Source organism: Garra rufa, chromosome 12 (genome assembly GCF_049309525.1).
Source record: "Garra rufa chromosome 12, GarRuf1.0, whole genome shotgun sequence".
Classification (NCBI taxonomy): Eukaryota; Metazoa; Chordata; class Actinopteri; order Cypriniformes; family Cyprinidae; genus Garra; species Garra rufa.
In genome coordinates, this window is record NC_133372.1 from 28,863,380 (window position 1) to 28,880,797 (window position 17,418).

The following is a 17,418-nucleotide window of genomic DNA, read 5'->3' on the forward strand; positions in this document are numbered from 1 at the left end:
ATATAATTTTTTTTTTTTTTTTATGTTTTTTGGGCGATAGGTTACATGTTTCCTCTGTTCCTGAGTCTTTGCCGTGTCGAGAACAAGAGTTCCAGGACATCTACAACTTTGTGGAAAGTAAGGTCATTGATGGCACAGGAGGGTAAGATTTAGATTGAACATCTATCCATCTATTATTGTTATTTATTAATTTTAAGGTCATAAAGTTAATTTTTCTTTCGCAGGTGTATGTATATCTCAGGTGTTCCTGGTACTGGTAAAACTGCGACAGTACATGAGGTGATCCGGTCCCTTCAGCAGTCCGCTGAACAAGATGAAATCCCTCACTTCCGCTTCATAGAGATCAACGGCATGAAAATGACTGACCCGCACCAGGCTTATGTACAAATACTGCAGGTCTGTTTGCTGCCTCCTTCCCTATAATTTTGACATTTCCTTTGCCATTATTGTCTTGCATAGTATATTATGTGACTATTCTCTGATTCTGCTTTGGTAGAAACTGTCTGATCAAAAAGCAACACCTGATCATGCAGCCGCACTACTGGAGAAACGCTTCAGCGCTCCCGCACCCAAAAAAGAGACAACTGTGCTTCTAGTAGATGAGGTAAGACATTTGTTACAGGTGACACTAATATCACCACCTATGTTGAATGGTTTCTAGTGTATCATTTGTTTTAAGTACACTACTTGTCAGAAGTTTTTGGGCAGTAAGATTTTTTTTTTTTTTTTATGGTTTAAGAAGTCTCTTTAGTTCACCTCAAAAAAAAGCCTGCATTTATTTGATCCAAAATACAGCAAAAACAGTAATATTGTGAAACATTTTTACTATTTAAAATAACTGCTGTCTATTTGAATATATTTTGAAATTTATTTCTGTCATTAAAACTAAATTGTCAGCATTGTTACTCAAGTCTTAGGTGTCTTCAGTTTTTTTAGATTATAGAAATTATTACTTTTATTCAGCAAGGATGCTTTAAGTCAATCAAAAGTGATGATAAAGACATTTATAATGTTTCAATAGATTTCTTTTTCAGATAAATGCTATTCTTTTGAACTTTCTATTCATCAAAGAAACCGGAAAATTTTTTAGCTATTTTCAACATAATGTTTTTTGAGCAGAAAATCTGAATATTAGAATGATTTCTGAAGTGTCATGTGCCTTGAGTAATGATCCAGCTTAGAAATCACAGAAATAAATTACATTTTAAAATATATTCAAATGTAAAGTTATTTCAAAATATTAAATAGATCAAATAAATGTAGGCTTGGTGAGCAGAAGAGACTTCTTGAAAAAACATTAAAAATCTTGCTGTCCAAAAACTTTTGACTGGTAGAGTAGCTGATCCAAATAGTGATAGATTAGTGGTTCCAGAAGTTTCAAGAACTGTATGTTCTTCAATAAAAACAATAGTTATTCAGAGGAAAAAAGAAATAGGATTTTAGTTTGCATCTTTGTGATTTATTAATGTAAATATTTTTAAATCATCCTGCAGGCCCAAAACCCAGCTTGACTTCTTTAAAATAGTGCTAGAAAATGCTTTTTGTCATTCAGACGTTGGTCTTTAGCATCTTTTAATAATTTAATCTGTTTTTTTTTTTTTCTCTCCAGCTCGACCTCTTGTGGACCCGTAAACAGAATGTGATGTATAACTTGTTTGATTGGCCAACAAGGCGCAACGCTCGTCTGGTGGTTCTTACCATTGCAAACACTATGGATTTGCCTGAGAGGATCATGATTAACCGTGTTGCTAGTCGACTGGTAAAACCATTTTACATTATGATTAAAAGAACATTAGCCAATCCAAATAATGAAAATAAAACATGAATGTCATTTATTTTTCTTCAGGGACTGACAAGAATGTCCTTCCAGCCATATACCTTTAAACAGCTACAACAGATCATCACATCAAGACTTAACAGAGTAAAAGCTTTTGAAGAGGATGCTCTCCAGCTAGTCTCAAGAAAGGTGTGAAACCATGTTATCATGACACTTATGTCACTGGTGGTAGCATCAATGGAACTGTATTAGATCCTGCTCTGAAGTAGGAGCTAATGTAGTTCCTGGAACTTAATGTTCCTAGTTCTTGCAGTGCAAACACACCAAAGAGTGGGAACTTTCGTCGATAGTTCTTGGGACTATGTAAAGGTTTCTCTTTTGTGGGTTACCTCTTGAGCACTTGAGGTCATGAAGTAGTTCGCTAACTGTGGTTGGTCTTCTAGGTGGCAGCGCTTTCAGGTGATGCACGACGTTGCCTTGATATCTGCAGACGAGCCACAGAGATTTGTGAGCACTCTGGAAGTCAAAAGAACAGCAGTGGATTGGTGGGGATGATTCATGTGATGGAGGCTTTGGATGAGATGTTCTCCTCTTCCTACATCGCAGCTATCAGGTAAAAAGAAATGTGAAGTAACTATGAAAAATCACCAGTTATGCACATTGTTCTTTAATGTGTCATTTGGCCTTATTCAGACTTCCATTCTTTTTAATGTTGTTGTTGCAGGGCTGCTTCTGTTCAGGAGCAGCTATTCCTAAGGGCTGTAATTGCAGAGTTTCGTCGACTGGGTCTGGAAGAGGCCACTTTCCAACAGGTAGCTAAACTTTTAATTGATTCATTTAGAACAACCCTTATTCTAAACATGACTAAATAATAGGGGTGTGGTAGAGATTTTGGACAATCATTTCTATCATGAATTCACACTCATGTAACGTTACTGTGCCATGTAGTCACAAACTTATCATTTGCATGCGTTTTTAAGCCGTTTAAGTGCAATCAGAAGAAAAAGAGAACTAATTTTTATAGACTCCAGACTTGACTCGACTCAAGGAAAAATCACTTCATAGATCATATATATTTTGTCTATAGGCTATAAAACAGCTTCGTAAATAGGACGATTTCAATACATGAAGATTCTGAATGGGATTTTTTTTTAGTGAGCCATTAAATGACTTGAGACTTGACTTGGACTCATGACCAAAGACTTCAGACTTGACTTGAACTGCAGGTTAAAGACTCACTGGCATGTACTCTGAAGGTGGTGCTTGTATAAAGCGGGAGATATATATTTTTAACAGACTTTGAACAGCTAAATACACACTTGTTTGTGTAAAAATGCCTGTTTTTGCAAGTATCCTCAAAAAACAGTCATTTATGTCTTAAGTAAAAGCAAGCAACTGAGAAAGAAAATGTGTAACAGTGGATCCGGGCAGCTCTTAAGGTGACAGTCTAATGTTCCTGCTCTCTGTCATTCATGTTAGTCAAACAACAAAAAGAATCTCTCTAACTGGTCTTGACTAAAGCACGTTTGTAACTTTAATAAGAAGAAATATAGATTTATGTTATGCATTGAAGAATATGTAGTGTTTTATACATTTGATTACTTTAAACAATGTATGTAGCATTTCGTATTTATTTGTTCTACTGTAGTTTTTGTCATATTGCAATTGTAATTTGTGTTTCTTATTTTTATAACCTAAAAGAATGAATGTGTTTTTTTTTTGGTTTTTTTTTCCACAGGTGTTTGTTCAGCATCAGGCTCTGTGTCGTGTTGAGGGCTTGCAGCCGGTGAGTGTATCTGAAGGACTGGCCGTCTGTCAGAGACTGGGTTCCTGTCGCCTGCTTCTCCTTGAAGGAAGCCGCCTGGATCTGTTTCTCCGTATCCGACTAAATGTTAGTCAGGACGATGTGCTTTATGCCTTGAAGGCTGACTAAAAATCAGACCTACTGCATCATGCTCCAACTGGTTCTGTCTACTGTTTGGACAGTCAGTGAGCAGATTTTGAAAAAATCTAACCTTAACCGCTAAATCTGTATGAACTGAATGCGAGATACTGTCCAAAGTGTGTTTTGAATAAATTATTAATTTTTAATGCTTAATTATATGTGTAGTTCTATAAATAAGTTTTAAATGTACATTGTGTATTCTAACTAATACCTTTTTGCTTCAGATCATCATGTCTTTCACTCTTTGATGCATTTAGAAAGTGTTCACAAAGGCTTTATTCTCAAACAGTTTTTATGTATTTTAGTGTGGGATAACAAGACCCACACAGTTGTCATTTAATGACTGTCAAGGTAAAATGTACAAGTTTCATATAATGCACCAAAATGTTGGATATTTGTCTGATTTTACTTGTGTTATGTCTTGATACAATAAAGATATTGACTGATCAGACCTGATCACGAGACCTAAATTGCTTCTTGTGTAATAATCAGTACAAGATGTTACAGACAACATATTACAAATATAACAAGCATAATAATTGCTATATATAGCCAAAATGTATAACATAGATAAGTTTAAGAAATATTCAGGGTTAAATGGCACTTAAGCACTATGCAAAATGCCAGCAAACGGTAAAACTGTTACAAACATGTGTGTTCAAAATTAAGATGATAACAATAAAATTATATAGTAAGACACCAATTTGTAAAATCAAGCAGCAAAACAAGCTGTTTTGTACAGCTAAAAATAGCTGGATGTGGATAAGCCCATAAAATTTACAAATGGCCATGCATGCTCTTACAGGGAAAAATAAGATGGACAGCCATAATACTTTTTCATTGTGTTAGCATGAGACTGATAATTAACAACTTTGTCTTTGCAAAGTTCTACTACTGACTTCATATCAACCTGTTAACATTTGTATGATGTAAATTTATACTACACAAACAGGTGTGATAAACACAAAAAAGATGTTCATCTATCTAAAAGAACTCCCGCAGCTTAAGCATAAATATTTCACTGAAGAATCTACAAGCTACAACGAATACAAACTTAACATTTTTTGGACATTTTTGACGCCCCAAATACCCTCAGACAACCATTAATGTACACATTTGAGGTTTAAAACAGAGCAAGTTGAACTTGATAACATGCAATTGAAGGTTGTTTTGTATTTGTAGACTAAAGTTGTACTTAACCCAAAATTATCTGATATTGATCCATATTATGCTTTTTATATGATCTTCTAAGGGCTTTTGCAAGCCATATGATCTGACATTTAACATGTCTAGTTATTGTTACTGAATATTTTGGTTTGTGGTATGATGAAACATACTTTCCTTCTTACTGATGATTAAGGTTAATGCACTGAACAATCTCCACTTAACATACTTGACTTAAGAGCTGCCATAAATACTTAGTATGATGAACCATATGTTCCTCAGAGCTCTCACAGACTTCTCTTAATTTTCAAAAACTTAACTCAAAACCTTATACATGCTTATGAGCCTAATTTATGATGAACTGCACCCCACTCTCCATTTTCTTCATATGGTACTCCTGTGATCTCCATATTGGTATACTGGCGACAGGCTGAGTGATACTCTTCAAGATCAGACTGTTCTGCTAGAAGGAGATAGGAATGGTTGAGAATATTGGTGCTGCATTCTGGGAAGTTAGCAGGACAGGTACTCAAGCAACAGTGTAGTTTTTCATTCGCCAGATGAGATAAAGCAGCATCCCCGTACACATAGTCATTCCCCGTAAAGCATGGAATTATGTCATTGTTCAAAATGACATAGTCTTGAGCCATCTCTAAATCCTCTCTGAAATTCTCTCTATTTTTTACACCAGCTAAGAAGCTGCGGTCAGGGATTGAAAGACAAGCGGACTTCTTACAGGATTTTACTGAAGTTTCTTTCTCTGGCAGAATCTCCAATACTGATGTAGTAGTGTCATCGTCACATTGCTTGATGTTAAAGGTTGGCTCCTGAATTGAAGACAGTATAACAACAACAATATGAGAAACACCCCCCAAAAAATAAGTGGAGTCAAAAGTTTACATACACCTTGCAGAATCTGCAAAATGTTAATTATTTTACCATAATATGAGGGATCATAAAAAATGCATGTTATTTTTTATTTAGTACTGACCCAATTAAGATATTTCACATAAAAAACATTTACATAAAGTCCACAAGACAAAATGATAGTTGAATTTATAAAAATGACCTTGTTCAAAAGTTTACATACACTTGATTCTTAATGCTGTGTTGTTTCCTGAATAATCCACAGCTGTTTTTTTTTTTATTGCTAGTTGTTTACGAGTCCCTTGTTTGTCCTGAACAGTTAAACTGCCTGCTGTTTTTCAGAAAAATCCTTCAGGTCCCACAAATTCTATGGTTTTTCAGCATTTTTGTGTATTTGAACCCTTTCCAACAATGACTGTATGATTTGGAGATCCAGCTTTTTCACACTGAGGACAACTGAAAGACTCCTATGTAACTATTACAGAAGGTTCAAACGCTCACTGATGCTCCAGAAGAAAAGAAAAAAAACAATGCATTAAGAGCCGGGGGTGTAAACTTTTGAACAGAATGAAGATGTGTAAATTTAATTGAAGTTTTTACCTCCCTGGTTAATGCATTGTGTTTCTGCGTTTGAACCTTCTGTAATAGGTTGCATATGAGTCCCTCAGTTGTCCTCAGTGTGAAAAGATGGATCTCAAAACCATACAGTCATTGTTGGAGAGGGTTCAAATACACAAAAATGCTGAAAAACCAAAGAAATTGTGGGACCTCAAGGATATTTTTTGAAGAACTGCGGACAGTTTAACTGTTCTTGACAAATAAGGGACCCATGATCGACAAACACTTAAAACAAAACAGCTGTGGATTCAGGTAACAACACAGTCTCAGCCTCAGACGTCACGCCCATGGAATGTTGGCTAAACGTCTGATGCATATGGTACACTTAACTGGAAACACTTCAGGAATGTCGTCATCTGATTAGTTGAATTTGACCGGAATTCCGGGAGACGCGAGTGTCACATTTATTTTCCGTCCGCCGGGAAACAAAGCGCAGATGGATTTACTCGGCGTTTTGCTAAAAGGTGCTTATGCAGACGCTATTGTTGTTATACACATTTGCGACGTTCAGGAACAAATTACTGACTTACTGCTTGTGCTCCCTCTTATTCGTTATCTTTCAATGCTGGTTATTTCAATGACTGACTTGTTGCACGCCAGTCTGTTGTTGTGGGGGCATTTCCACGCACCGAATCGTGACGCTGAACGAAACGAACTGTGATTGGTTGTTTGACATGTCGATCAAACGGTCTTATGGGCGGGCCTTGGCCAATGAACGCTGCCATGAATTCCAGACCTTCAGCCGTCAGTCTGAAGGTCTGGCTACGCGAGACTACAACACAGTATTAAGAATTATGTGTATGTAAACTTTTGAAGGGGGTCATTTTCATAAATTAAATCATTATTTTCTCTTGTGGACTATATGTAATTGTCTTTTATGTGAAATACCTTATTCAGGTCAGTACTAAATAAAAAATAACATGTAAATTACATTTTGTATGATCCCTCTTATTTTGGTAAAATAATTAACATTTTGCAGATTCTGCAAGGTGTATGTAAACTTTTGACTTCAACTGTAATAGTTTCATTTGCATTTGTTTTTGTTTTTAATTGCCACAGTGAAATATTAATATACTTTTTTTCAATTAAAACAAGCAAAAAATGCTACTACTAGATAAAAAATTTTTAAAGTAGTTTTAAAATGAAAATGTTCTCTAATTCAAAATGATCAAAGCAGATATCAATTACCCAGTGTGATCCACTGATATCAGTCAGGAAGCTTTCCAGCACCTTGTTAAGGTTTGGAACTGATGGCCACAAGGACTTCTTGACCTTCCTAATACAGTAAAAACAGGACATATGTTAAATTTCTGTATATTTGTATTCCTTAGGTATGTTTTTAGTCATAGTATATAGGTTTAATGCACAGTGTATTCTAGAGCAATTAGGAGAGAATTACATTACCGGAAGTATCTTGGGAAAAAAGAGATCATTGCAGAAGCAATGATAAGCAGAGCCACTGGTATACAGACAATGAAGATCCACACTGTGATAATAAAAGAATTAGCTTAAGAATTATTTCAGAATTGTTAAGCATTGTTCATGATCCAGAGTCAGAAAATTCTACCTTTTCCTGAAGGTAAGAGGGCGGTGAGAGGTTTCGACCAGTCACTCCAGTGTCCGTTGTACACTGATCCATTGGTTCGGGCTCGGACTTGGATAGTGTATTGACTCCCTCTGTTTACATCCAGACAAGTGCTGGTCTTTGAACTGGGTGTTGTAAAATCCTACCACAGAATTTAGTTTCAGTTTAGTTATGTGGCTATTTAACACTTGTGGATTCATTATTAATCTATTTAAAAGCACTGAAATTCTTATGTTACAGAATTTTAACTCACCTTCCACTCACTATCTTCTTGACGCTGATATCGGATCTGGTACTTTAGATACTGTGAGATCTTCAAAACGGGTGGATACCAAGTCAAACAAAGCCGATCTTCTTCAGGCTGTGCTTTAAGACCTTCTGGAGGCCTTGTTTGGACTATGAAAAACAGCAAAGTGACAAGCCAAAAGGCTTTTGACTTCTTGTCATTATGTAAAAATATCTCATTAATCATTTAAGAAGAATTAGAAACGGGTAGGCCGGGTATGCTATCTAATACACCACGTTCCAAATTATTACGCAAATTGGATGTAAGTGTCATAAACACACAGTTTTTTGTTTTTCAATTAAACTCATGGATGGTATTGTGTCTCATGGCTCTTTGGATCACTGAAATGAATCTCAGACACCTGTGATAAATAGTTTGCCAAATGAGCCCAATTAAAGGAAAAGTACTTAAGAAGGATGTTCCACATTATTAAGCAGGCCACAGGTTTCAAGCAATATGGGAAAGAAAAAGGTCTCTCTGCAGCCGAAAAGCGTCAAATAGTGCAATGCTTTGGACAAGGTATGAAAACATTAGATTTTTCACGAAAACGTAAGCGTGATCATTGTACTGTGAAGAGATTTGAGACTGATTCAGAGCACAGACAGGTTCGTGCAGGTAAAGGCAGAATGAGGGAGGTTTCTGCCAGACAAATTCATCAGATTAAGAGAGCAGCTACTAAAATGCCATTACAAAGTAGCAAAAAGGTTTTTGAAGCTGCTGGTGCCTCTGGAGTCCCGCGAACATCAAGGTGTAGGATCCTCCAGAGGCTTGCAGTTGTGCATAAACCTACTATTCGGCCACTCCTAACTAATGCTCACAAGCAGAAATGGTTGCAGTGGGCCCAGACATACATGAAGACTCATTTTCAAACAGTCTTGTTTACTGATGAGTGTTGTGCATCTTTGGATGGTCCAGATGGATGGAGTAGTGGATGGAACATGTCCCAACAAGGCTGCGACCACAACAAGGAGGTGGCGTTTTTGGCCGGAATCATAGGGAGAGAGCTGGTTGGCCCCTTTAGGATCCCTAAAGTTATGAAAATGACCTCGGCAAAGTATGTAGAGTTTTTGACTGACCACTTTCTTTCATGGTACAAAAAGAAGAACTGTGCCTTCCGTAGCAAAATCATCTTCATGCATGACAATGCACCATCTCATGCTGCAAATAATACCTCTGTGTCATTGGCTGCTATCTGCATAAAAGATGAGAAACTCATGGTGTGGCCACCATCCTCCCCTGACCTCAACCAGATTGAGAACCTTTGGAGCATCCTCAAGCAAAAGATCTATGAGGGTGGGAGGCAGTTCACTTCAAAACAGCAGCTCTGGGAGGCTATTCTGGCATCCTGCAAACAAATTCAATCAGAAACTCTCCAAAAAATCACAAGTTCAATGGATGCAAGAATTGTGATAGCGATATCAAAGAAGGGGTCCTATGGTAAGATGTAACTTGCCCAGTTAGGATGTTTTTGATTGAAATAGCGTTTGATTTCAGTAAATATGACCACCTAATGCTGCAAATTCAGCAAATGCCCATTTTCAGTTCTTTACAACCTATACAATGTTTTAACTCTGTTTTGCATAATAATGTGGACCAGTGCATTTTCAGTTTTTTATTTTTGAAACAAATACTGTTATCATTAGGAGGTTTGTTCAATAAAATTCGAATTATACCCTAATGGTTGATGACTTAAAAATTATACTGACTGTCATTTGCATTGACTAATTATGAAAACCAGAGAAAGATATCATTTGCATAATAATTTGGAACGCGGTGTAGATAGCATGGAATAGATAGCATAGGAAATGTGATGTAGAGGAGACCAGTGATGGTTGCAACACTTTTTGTTTTGTGTCTGCAACTCTGTGGGTTTTTGACTTGTGTCTGAAAAGTTGATATCACGTTCTCACATCTATCTGCCACAAGGTACGGTGTGTTAAAAAATGCAACTCATACCCTAACTGTGAAGATTAGCCTAATGTCAAATACAAAATGTTCTACACAAAATATTGTACAAACAGGCCTATATAAAATAGTTTCTCTACCATCACATATTCACATGCTACTAAAAGGTTCTTCAAATACCCATATAGCAAACATACAGTGCCTTGCCCAAGTATTCATACCACTTCATTTTTTCACATTTTGTTTTGTTGCAGCATTATGTTAAACTGCTTTAAATTAGTTTTCCCCCAAATCAATTTACACTCCATAAAAATGACAAAGCAAAAAACAGATTTGCAAATTTTCTAAATGTATTAAAAATAAAACACTTAAATAAGTACATTGCATAAGTATTCATACCCTTAACTCAGTACATAGTTGAAGCACAGCCTCAAGTCATTTTGGGTATGATGTGACAAGCTTTGCACATCTGCATTTGGCAATTATCTGCCATTCTTTGCCTCACCTTTTCACCTTTTCTCTGTCAGCTTGGATGGGGGCTGGCAGACATTTTCTAGAGTCCTAGTTGTTCCAAACATCTTCCATTATGGATAATGGAGGCTACATGCTTCTGTGAACCTTCAATGCAGCAGATTTTTTTCTGAACTCTTCCCTAGATCATTGCCTAAACGTAAGTCTGTCACTGAGCTCTACAGGCAGTTATCTTGACCTCAGGACTTGGTTTTTGCTCTGATATGCAAAATCAGCTGTTAGACCTTTTCTGAGAGGTGTGTGTGCCTTTCTAAATCATACTCATTCAAATGAATTTGCCACAGTTTAACTCCACTCGAAGTGTAGTAACATCTAGAAGCAATATGAATGCTCCTGAGCTAAATTTCGAGTGTCCCAGAAAAGGGTATGAATACTTATGCAACGGGATCTTTTCAGTTTTTTATTTTTAATAAATTTGCACAAATGTTAAAAAAACTATTTTTTGCTTTGCCATTATGGAGTAGGGAGTGTAGATTAATGTTGGAAAAAAAGTAATTTAAAGTAGTTTAACATTAGGCAGCAACATAACAAAATGTGAAAAAAATAAAGGGTTATGAATAATTTCGCAAGGCACTGTACATCTGCAAGATGTCTGTTAAAGATCTCTGAATCTGGAAAGCATCTGCTGTGTCCAAACGTCTGACAGATGTCTTTAAGGTGTCAGTTTGACATACATTCTAAATCATAAACATCTTAAAGACAACTATTTGACATCTGACAGGAAACGTCCTATAGACATATCCAGATGTAAATGCATATACATCAAATAGACATCTCTGTGATGTATGTGTGCTATCAGGGAACCATGGTATTTACATTTCTGATAGCACACATACATCACAGAGACGTCTATTTGATGTCTACATTTACATCTGGAATGCATATTTTTTAGTGTTTGCTCATCTGCAATACGTCGGACGTTTCTTAACAGATGTCAGATAGACATCTATTAGATGTCTTTAAGATGTTTATAATGTAGAATGTATGTAAAAGTGACATCTTACAGACATCTGTCACAGCAGATGCTTTCCAGATCAAGCGATATTTCACAGACATCTTGCATCTTGTATGTGTGCTATCTGGTATGGTACTCCAAAATACTTTGCTCAAAAGGATGTGTTTTAGAAATATTATTTATATAGCATATTTAAAAGTAAGATGATTTGGACAACATATGGTTATTTACTTACTGTTGCTGTTCATACTGAAATTCTCAGCATAAAACGTGCGACCAAATGGTTGCAATCCAACACTGAGGTAAAACTGATAGACCCTGGACTCTTGGCCATACAGGACACACTGATGGACAGTGTTGTTGTCTTCAGAACACAACTTCCACGAACTGAAGCACCAGACAAGAAGGACTGCGGTTAACAAATCAAACTAACTGCTATGCTGGGATTTCTATAAGATGTAAGAGGATGTTAAAAATGTGACACCTGTTTGCTTGTCTGTAGTGGAAGCTGTATCTGCCGTCATCATATAATTCTCCTCTCCATTTGCATAATATTTGATGCAGATCTGGAGTGTGGCACCACAACTCTATGTCTCCTGAAAATTAGCCAGATACTGACATGTTAATAAACGTACACCTGCTATTTTACCTAGATAAATTTGTCTGTTTGTAATTGTTTGTAAAGGATTCACCAAAAATGAACATTTTTGTCATAAATTACTCTCAGGTCACAAATTCCCCTGGATGACTTCCAAATTGCAGTGATGCCATACAGAAGAACCATTTTGGTTCCTCAAGAAGCTTTCAGTGAACATTTCTTTAATGAACCATTTTGAGGATTTTTCAAAATCATAGGAACCTTTTTTCCACTATAAAGAACCTTTTCTGCATTTAAAAGGTTCCGTAGATATTCAAGGTTCGTAATGGAACGCTCAATGCTGATAAAGGACCTTTATTTTTAAGAGAGTAACACTGCACTACCACTGAAGTAAATTTACAGAAACGTCATATTTAACTTTATTTAATTATTTGTAGATTACATTTAATAGATTGTACTTTGATTAAAAAATGTAACTGGTTTGCAAAAGATGTCAGATACATGTTTGACCGAGTTTGCAATTTTGACCAACAGATGTGGCCAGCCGCAAATGTTGTGACGTGATGTTATGAGCGCTTCGAAGCAGTGAATCATTTTGCGAAGAAAATTGTTCCGTTGATTCAGACTTTCGAAAAGCTTCGTTTCTACTATCACTACTCACGCGAGGACGTTTGTTTTTAAGGTTTGTCGCATTAGTTTTGCTTGTCAAGCAGTAGCAACTAAACATCTTGCTTTTAAGGCGTTTTAAGGGGGAGCTGGATTATTTGACTCGACAGTGAGTAAGCCCTCCTGGGCAGTTTTGGCGCGATTATGTAATATTTAAATTTAGTAGCCTATTATATAATATTCCCTGGTTGTGTTAGTCTGAGTTCTTTTAACTGTAAGAAACTTGCACTGACTGATCTTAAATATAACAGTGCCTTTGTTTTGTCTCAAGATGCACACCAGTATTTTTCTGCTTAATTTTCTCACAGTTTCCATGTAGGCTACTGTGATGTGGAGGAAGTTGTGGTGATGCTAAATGTAGAAGTTCTGCATTCCATTACTTTTTAATTTGAGTGAAGGGATAGTTCATCTAAAAAGGAAAATTATCCCATGATTTACTCACCCTCAAGCCATGCCAGGTGTATATGACTTTCTTCTTTTAGACAAATAAAATCGGCATTACATTAACAAATGTCCTGGCTCTTTCATGCTTTATAATGGCAGTGAATAGGGGTCGAGATTCTGAAGCAAAATAAAGTGCATCCATCCATCATAAAAAGTACTTATCAGCCTCTGGGGTTATTTAAAACTTTAAAAATCGTAATCTCTAGCTTTCACTGACTGACACGGACGTGCAGAGGTGAGAGCAAAACAAAACCCTGGTTCATGACGGGAAGTTCAAAGCAAGTATGTGTAAAGAAAAATGTTGGAGGATTTCAACATTAGCCAAGAAGAGACTGGTTTTCTGTTGCTGTAAGTAAAGGATTGTCATCGAAGCTTATGCTATGGCTACATCCTCATCTGCTGGAATGCCACTTTCTCGTGAATGTGAGTACGACAGTAAGTGGAAGCTAGACAAAGTTTTAAATATTGATATTTTTTCACACAAATGCTTTGCTTCACTTCAGAAGGCCTTTATTAACCCCCTGGAGCTGTGTGGAGTACTTTTCATGATGGATGGATGCACTTTATTTTGCTTCAAAATATTTACCACCATTCATTGCTATTACAAAGCTTGGAAGAGACAATGTATTTGTCTGAAAGAAGAAAGTCAGATACAGCTAGGATGGCTTGAGTGTGAGTAAATCATCGGGTAATATTAGGTGAACTATCCCTTTAAGTGTCTAAATAAAGGTAAGTATCGCTCACATTACACTTCTTTTCAGCTCTCACCTGCTGTTTGTGGCACCATAGCTGTTACAGGACTTGACCAGTCACTCCAAATCCGTTTAAATTCACCTTCAGGCTTGACTCTCATTTGCACTGTGCAGTTTTCTCCTGTGACCAGAGACACAAGCTTATGGGAGTGTTTTGAAGAGTGAAGAGTCTCCTATGAAGAGTGAGTGTAGACTGCATTTAGCAAATGAGCTGCTTCTATACATACTATTCATACAGTAATGAGTAATATGTGACCCTGGACCACAAAACCAGTCTTAAGGGTCACTTTTGTGAGCACACCATAAATAAATAAGCTGAATAAATAAGTATTACACTGATGGTTTGTTAGGATAGGACAGTAGTATTTGACCGAGATACAACTATTTGAGGATTCTGAGGGTGCCGAAAATCTGAATATTGTGGAAATCGCTAATCCAAAATTAAATTTTGATATGTTTACGGTAGGAAATTTACATCTTCATCAACATATCTTCATCAAACATAATCTTTACTTAATATCCTATGATTTTTAGCTTAGGAAAAATCAATAATTTTGACCCATATGTAATTTTAGCTATTGCTACAAATATACCCATGCTACTTAAGAAGGTTTTGTGGTCCAGGGTCACATATTATAATAAGGGAATATATCAAACTCACCAGTCGAACTGTGCTTGATGTGTTTTTGGAACTGTAACTAATTTCATACTGCCAGAAAGATGATTGGATAAACGTTGGATTAATGTTCGGTCTTTTCCATTCAACAAACATTTGGCCCACCTCACCAGTTGGACGAAGGAATATATTTGAGGGTGGATACGGCAGAACTTGGAGAAAGACAAACAGATATATTTACAATGTCGGAAAAAATTATTTGATCCCCTGGTGATTTTGTACGTTTGTCCAATGACAAAGAAATGATCAGTCTATAATTTTAATGGTAGGTTTATTTGAACAGTGAGAGACAGAATAACAAAAAAAAGTTATAAATTGATTTGCTTTTTAATGAGTGAAATAAGTATTTGAAAACATGCAAAACATGACTTAGTACTTGGTGGCAAAACCACAGAGGTCAGACGTTTCTTGTAGCTGGCCACAAGGTTTGCACACATCTCAAGAGGAATTGTGTCGAGGGCAACTCAAAGCTTCAGCTCTCTCCACAGATTTTCTATGGGATTAAGGCACGTTCACACCTGGGGATGGTGTTCTTGGGGTCATTCCTGGAGTCAATGCCAAAGAGCTCAATTTTGGTATCATCTGATCACAACACTTTCATCCAGTTTTCCTTTGAATAATTCAGATGTTCATTGGCAAACTTCAGACGGGCCTGTACATGTGCTTTCTTAAGCAGGGGAACCTTGCGGGCGCTGCAGGACTTCACAGCATAGTGTGTTACCAATTGTTTTCTTGATGACTGTGGTCCCAGCTGCCTTGAGATCATTGACAAGATCCTCCTTCACAAGGTGAGATCTTGCATGGAGCCCCAGACCAAGGGAGATTGCCAGTTCTTTTGTGTTTCTTCCATTTTTATTAATCGCACCAACCGTTGTCACCTTCTCACCAAGCTGCTTGGCGATGGTCTTGTAGCCCATTCCAGGCTTATGTAGGTCTACAATCTTGTCCCTGACATCCTTAGACAACTCTTTGGTCTTGGCCATGGTGAAGAGTTTGGAATCTGATTGATTGACTGCTTCTGTGGATAGACGTCTTTTATACAGGTAACAAACTGAGATCTCAGCTTGTTACCTGTATAAAAGACATCTTAGAAGCAGAAATCTTGCTGATTGATAGGGGATCAAATACTTATTTCACACATTAAAATGCAAATCAGTGTATAACTTTTTAAAATGCATTTGTCTGGATTTTTGTTGGTATTCTGTTTCTCACTGTTCAAATAAATTTACCATTAAAATTATAGACTGATCATTTCTTTATCAGTGGGCAAATGAAACAAAATCCCTTTATACACTATACAAGAATGAAAACTTCAAAGTATATTGTTGATCTCCTATAGTACTTACGCTGGTCCTCCACACTGACATTGCGACTGTAGATGGTTGTGCTGATATCTCTGTCTATCACTCTGAGCTCCATCTCGACATACATGAACACATCACTTGATGGGAATGTGCAGATATGCAGGACTTTTTTCTTCTCATACATTTGTTGTTTCACATCACATCTTTTTTCTGCTGATAATCTGTATGATAGAAGCATGTTTGGTTCTCAACCACAAGGATGACACATACATCCCCCCATCCCATAATTTTTTGGATTTTTTAAAATCAATTCAGACTCAAAGCAAATATTCTAACTTCAGCCATTTGTATTTGTACAGTAAATTATCCATTACAAGCTAAATATACAGTAGAAGATTAAAGTCCTTACTCATCAATTTTATAGAGCAAATAATAGGACTTTCCAACAGGTGCTTCCCAAAAGCAAGTAAAATCTTCTAGATCCCTTGTGAAACATTTTGGGTCTTCATCCATAGCCAAAAGAGCAACATCTGAAAAAGAAAAAGCTCCTTTTAGCTACTGTATTATTAAACTGCATAGTTTCACTGCATCTAGCAAACACTTTGATCTACTAAATGCACCCTCAACATGCATGTCTTGAATTAACACTTGTTTTTCACAACTTGAACAGCTATAAAAACTCTTGCATGATCAACAAAACTAAAAGCTAAAAACTCACTCTTGTGTCTTACCTTGCTTTGACAGGAGAGGCTCTAAATGCACCTGCTTGATCAGACAGGAAAGAAGTATCCACCAGGTGAGCACTGAATCCATCATGTACACAGGGCATCCAGACACATGACTTTTTAAGTCTCTAGATATGTTTGTGTTCAGTACTTAATGTTTTAGGAAAGGGCGGGGAGGTTGGTAGGTGGTCATCAGACGGGGCACAATGCAATAGGAAGTGGTTGCACTGGGGATTGAGGCAGGCACATGGACTGACAAAGTGCCTGCTTCACATGCACATATATACTCAAGTGCTTACACAACACTTAAATAAAAAATATAATTAAAAAAATAATTAATTATGTTACAAAATAAAATTGTAGTATACAGTTTCCAAGGATGAGACATTAAGCCTCTGACAAATAATAATTTCAAGTTCCTTTTTTTAGTGCTGTGTTTTTGCAAACAATGAAACATGCAATCATTTCTGTCTAGAGTGTGGTTAAGATAAACATCATGAAATTGTAACATACTGATACCTTGACTCCTTTTTTATATGACCATATGTCAAAGACAGTTTGGTTGGTTGACCATTAAAAGTAAGTAATTAAATAACTAAATAAATATTTAATGCAGTACT

General features: G+C 36.6%; 2 protein-coding genes across 2 annotated transcripts in view; one reads left to right on the plus strand and one right to left on the minus strand.

Annotated features, from left to right (window-relative positions):
* The window catches only part of orc1 (origin recognition complex, subunit 1), a 4,769-nt gene extending 591 nt beyond the window's left edge, over window positions 1–4,178 (plus strand). The window contains exons 2-9 of the mRNA XM_073852554.1: window positions 41–142; window positions 225–396; window positions 497–604; window positions 1,610–1,759; window positions 1,847–1,966; window positions 2,221–2,390; window positions 2,502–2,589; window positions 3,516–4,178. Coding sequence (XP_073708655.1) covers window positions 41–142; window positions 225–396; window positions 497–604; window positions 1,610–1,759; window positions 1,847–1,966; window positions 2,221–2,390; window positions 2,502–2,589; window positions 3,516–3,710 — 1,105 coding nt within the window. The 3' untranslated portion in view covers window positions 3,711–4,178. The remainder of the gene's footprint in view (window positions 1–40; window positions 143–224; window positions 397–496; window positions 605–1,609; window positions 1,760–1,846; window positions 1,967–2,220; window positions 2,391–2,501; window positions 2,590–3,515) is intronic.
* An 89-nt stretch (window positions 4,179–4,267) lies between these two features.
* Window positions 4,268–16,886, minus strand: mpl (MPL proto-oncogene, thrombopoietin receptor). Its single transcript, XM_073852103.1, has 12 exons — window positions 16,805–16,886; window positions 16,483–16,603; window positions 16,116–16,294; window positions 14,755–14,921; window positions 14,110–14,263; window positions 12,116–12,229; window positions 11,869–12,042; window positions 8,210–8,352; window positions 7,939–8,098; window positions 7,776–7,857; window positions 7,560–7,647; window positions 4,268–5,713 (listed from the first exon to the last, which is right to left on the minus strand). The coding sequence occupies exons 1-12, from the start codon at window positions 16,884–16,886 to the stop codon at window positions 5,225–5,227; spliced, it is 1,953 nt and encodes a 650-aa protein (XP_073708204.1). The 3' UTR covers window positions 4,268–5,224.
* Window positions 16,887–17,418: the final 532 nt, after the last annotated feature.

What these genes read in the sequence shown, in the direction of transcription:
- mpl (XM_073852103.1), bottom strand. Translation starts at nt 16,886, where the DNA reads ATGGATTCAGTGCTCACCTGGTGGATACTTCTTTCCTGTCTGATCAAG. An exon ending in TATGGTGCCACAAACAGCAG is followed by an intron (nt 12,230 to 14,109) that starts GTGAGAGCTGAA and finishes GCTAATTTTCAG; the next exon opens with GAGACATAGAGTTGTGGTGC. An exon ending in CTACAGACAAGCAAACAGGT is followed by an intron (nt 12,043 to 12,115) that starts GTCACATTTTTA and finishes TGTTAACCGCAG; the next exon opens with TCCTTCTTGTCTGGTGCTTC.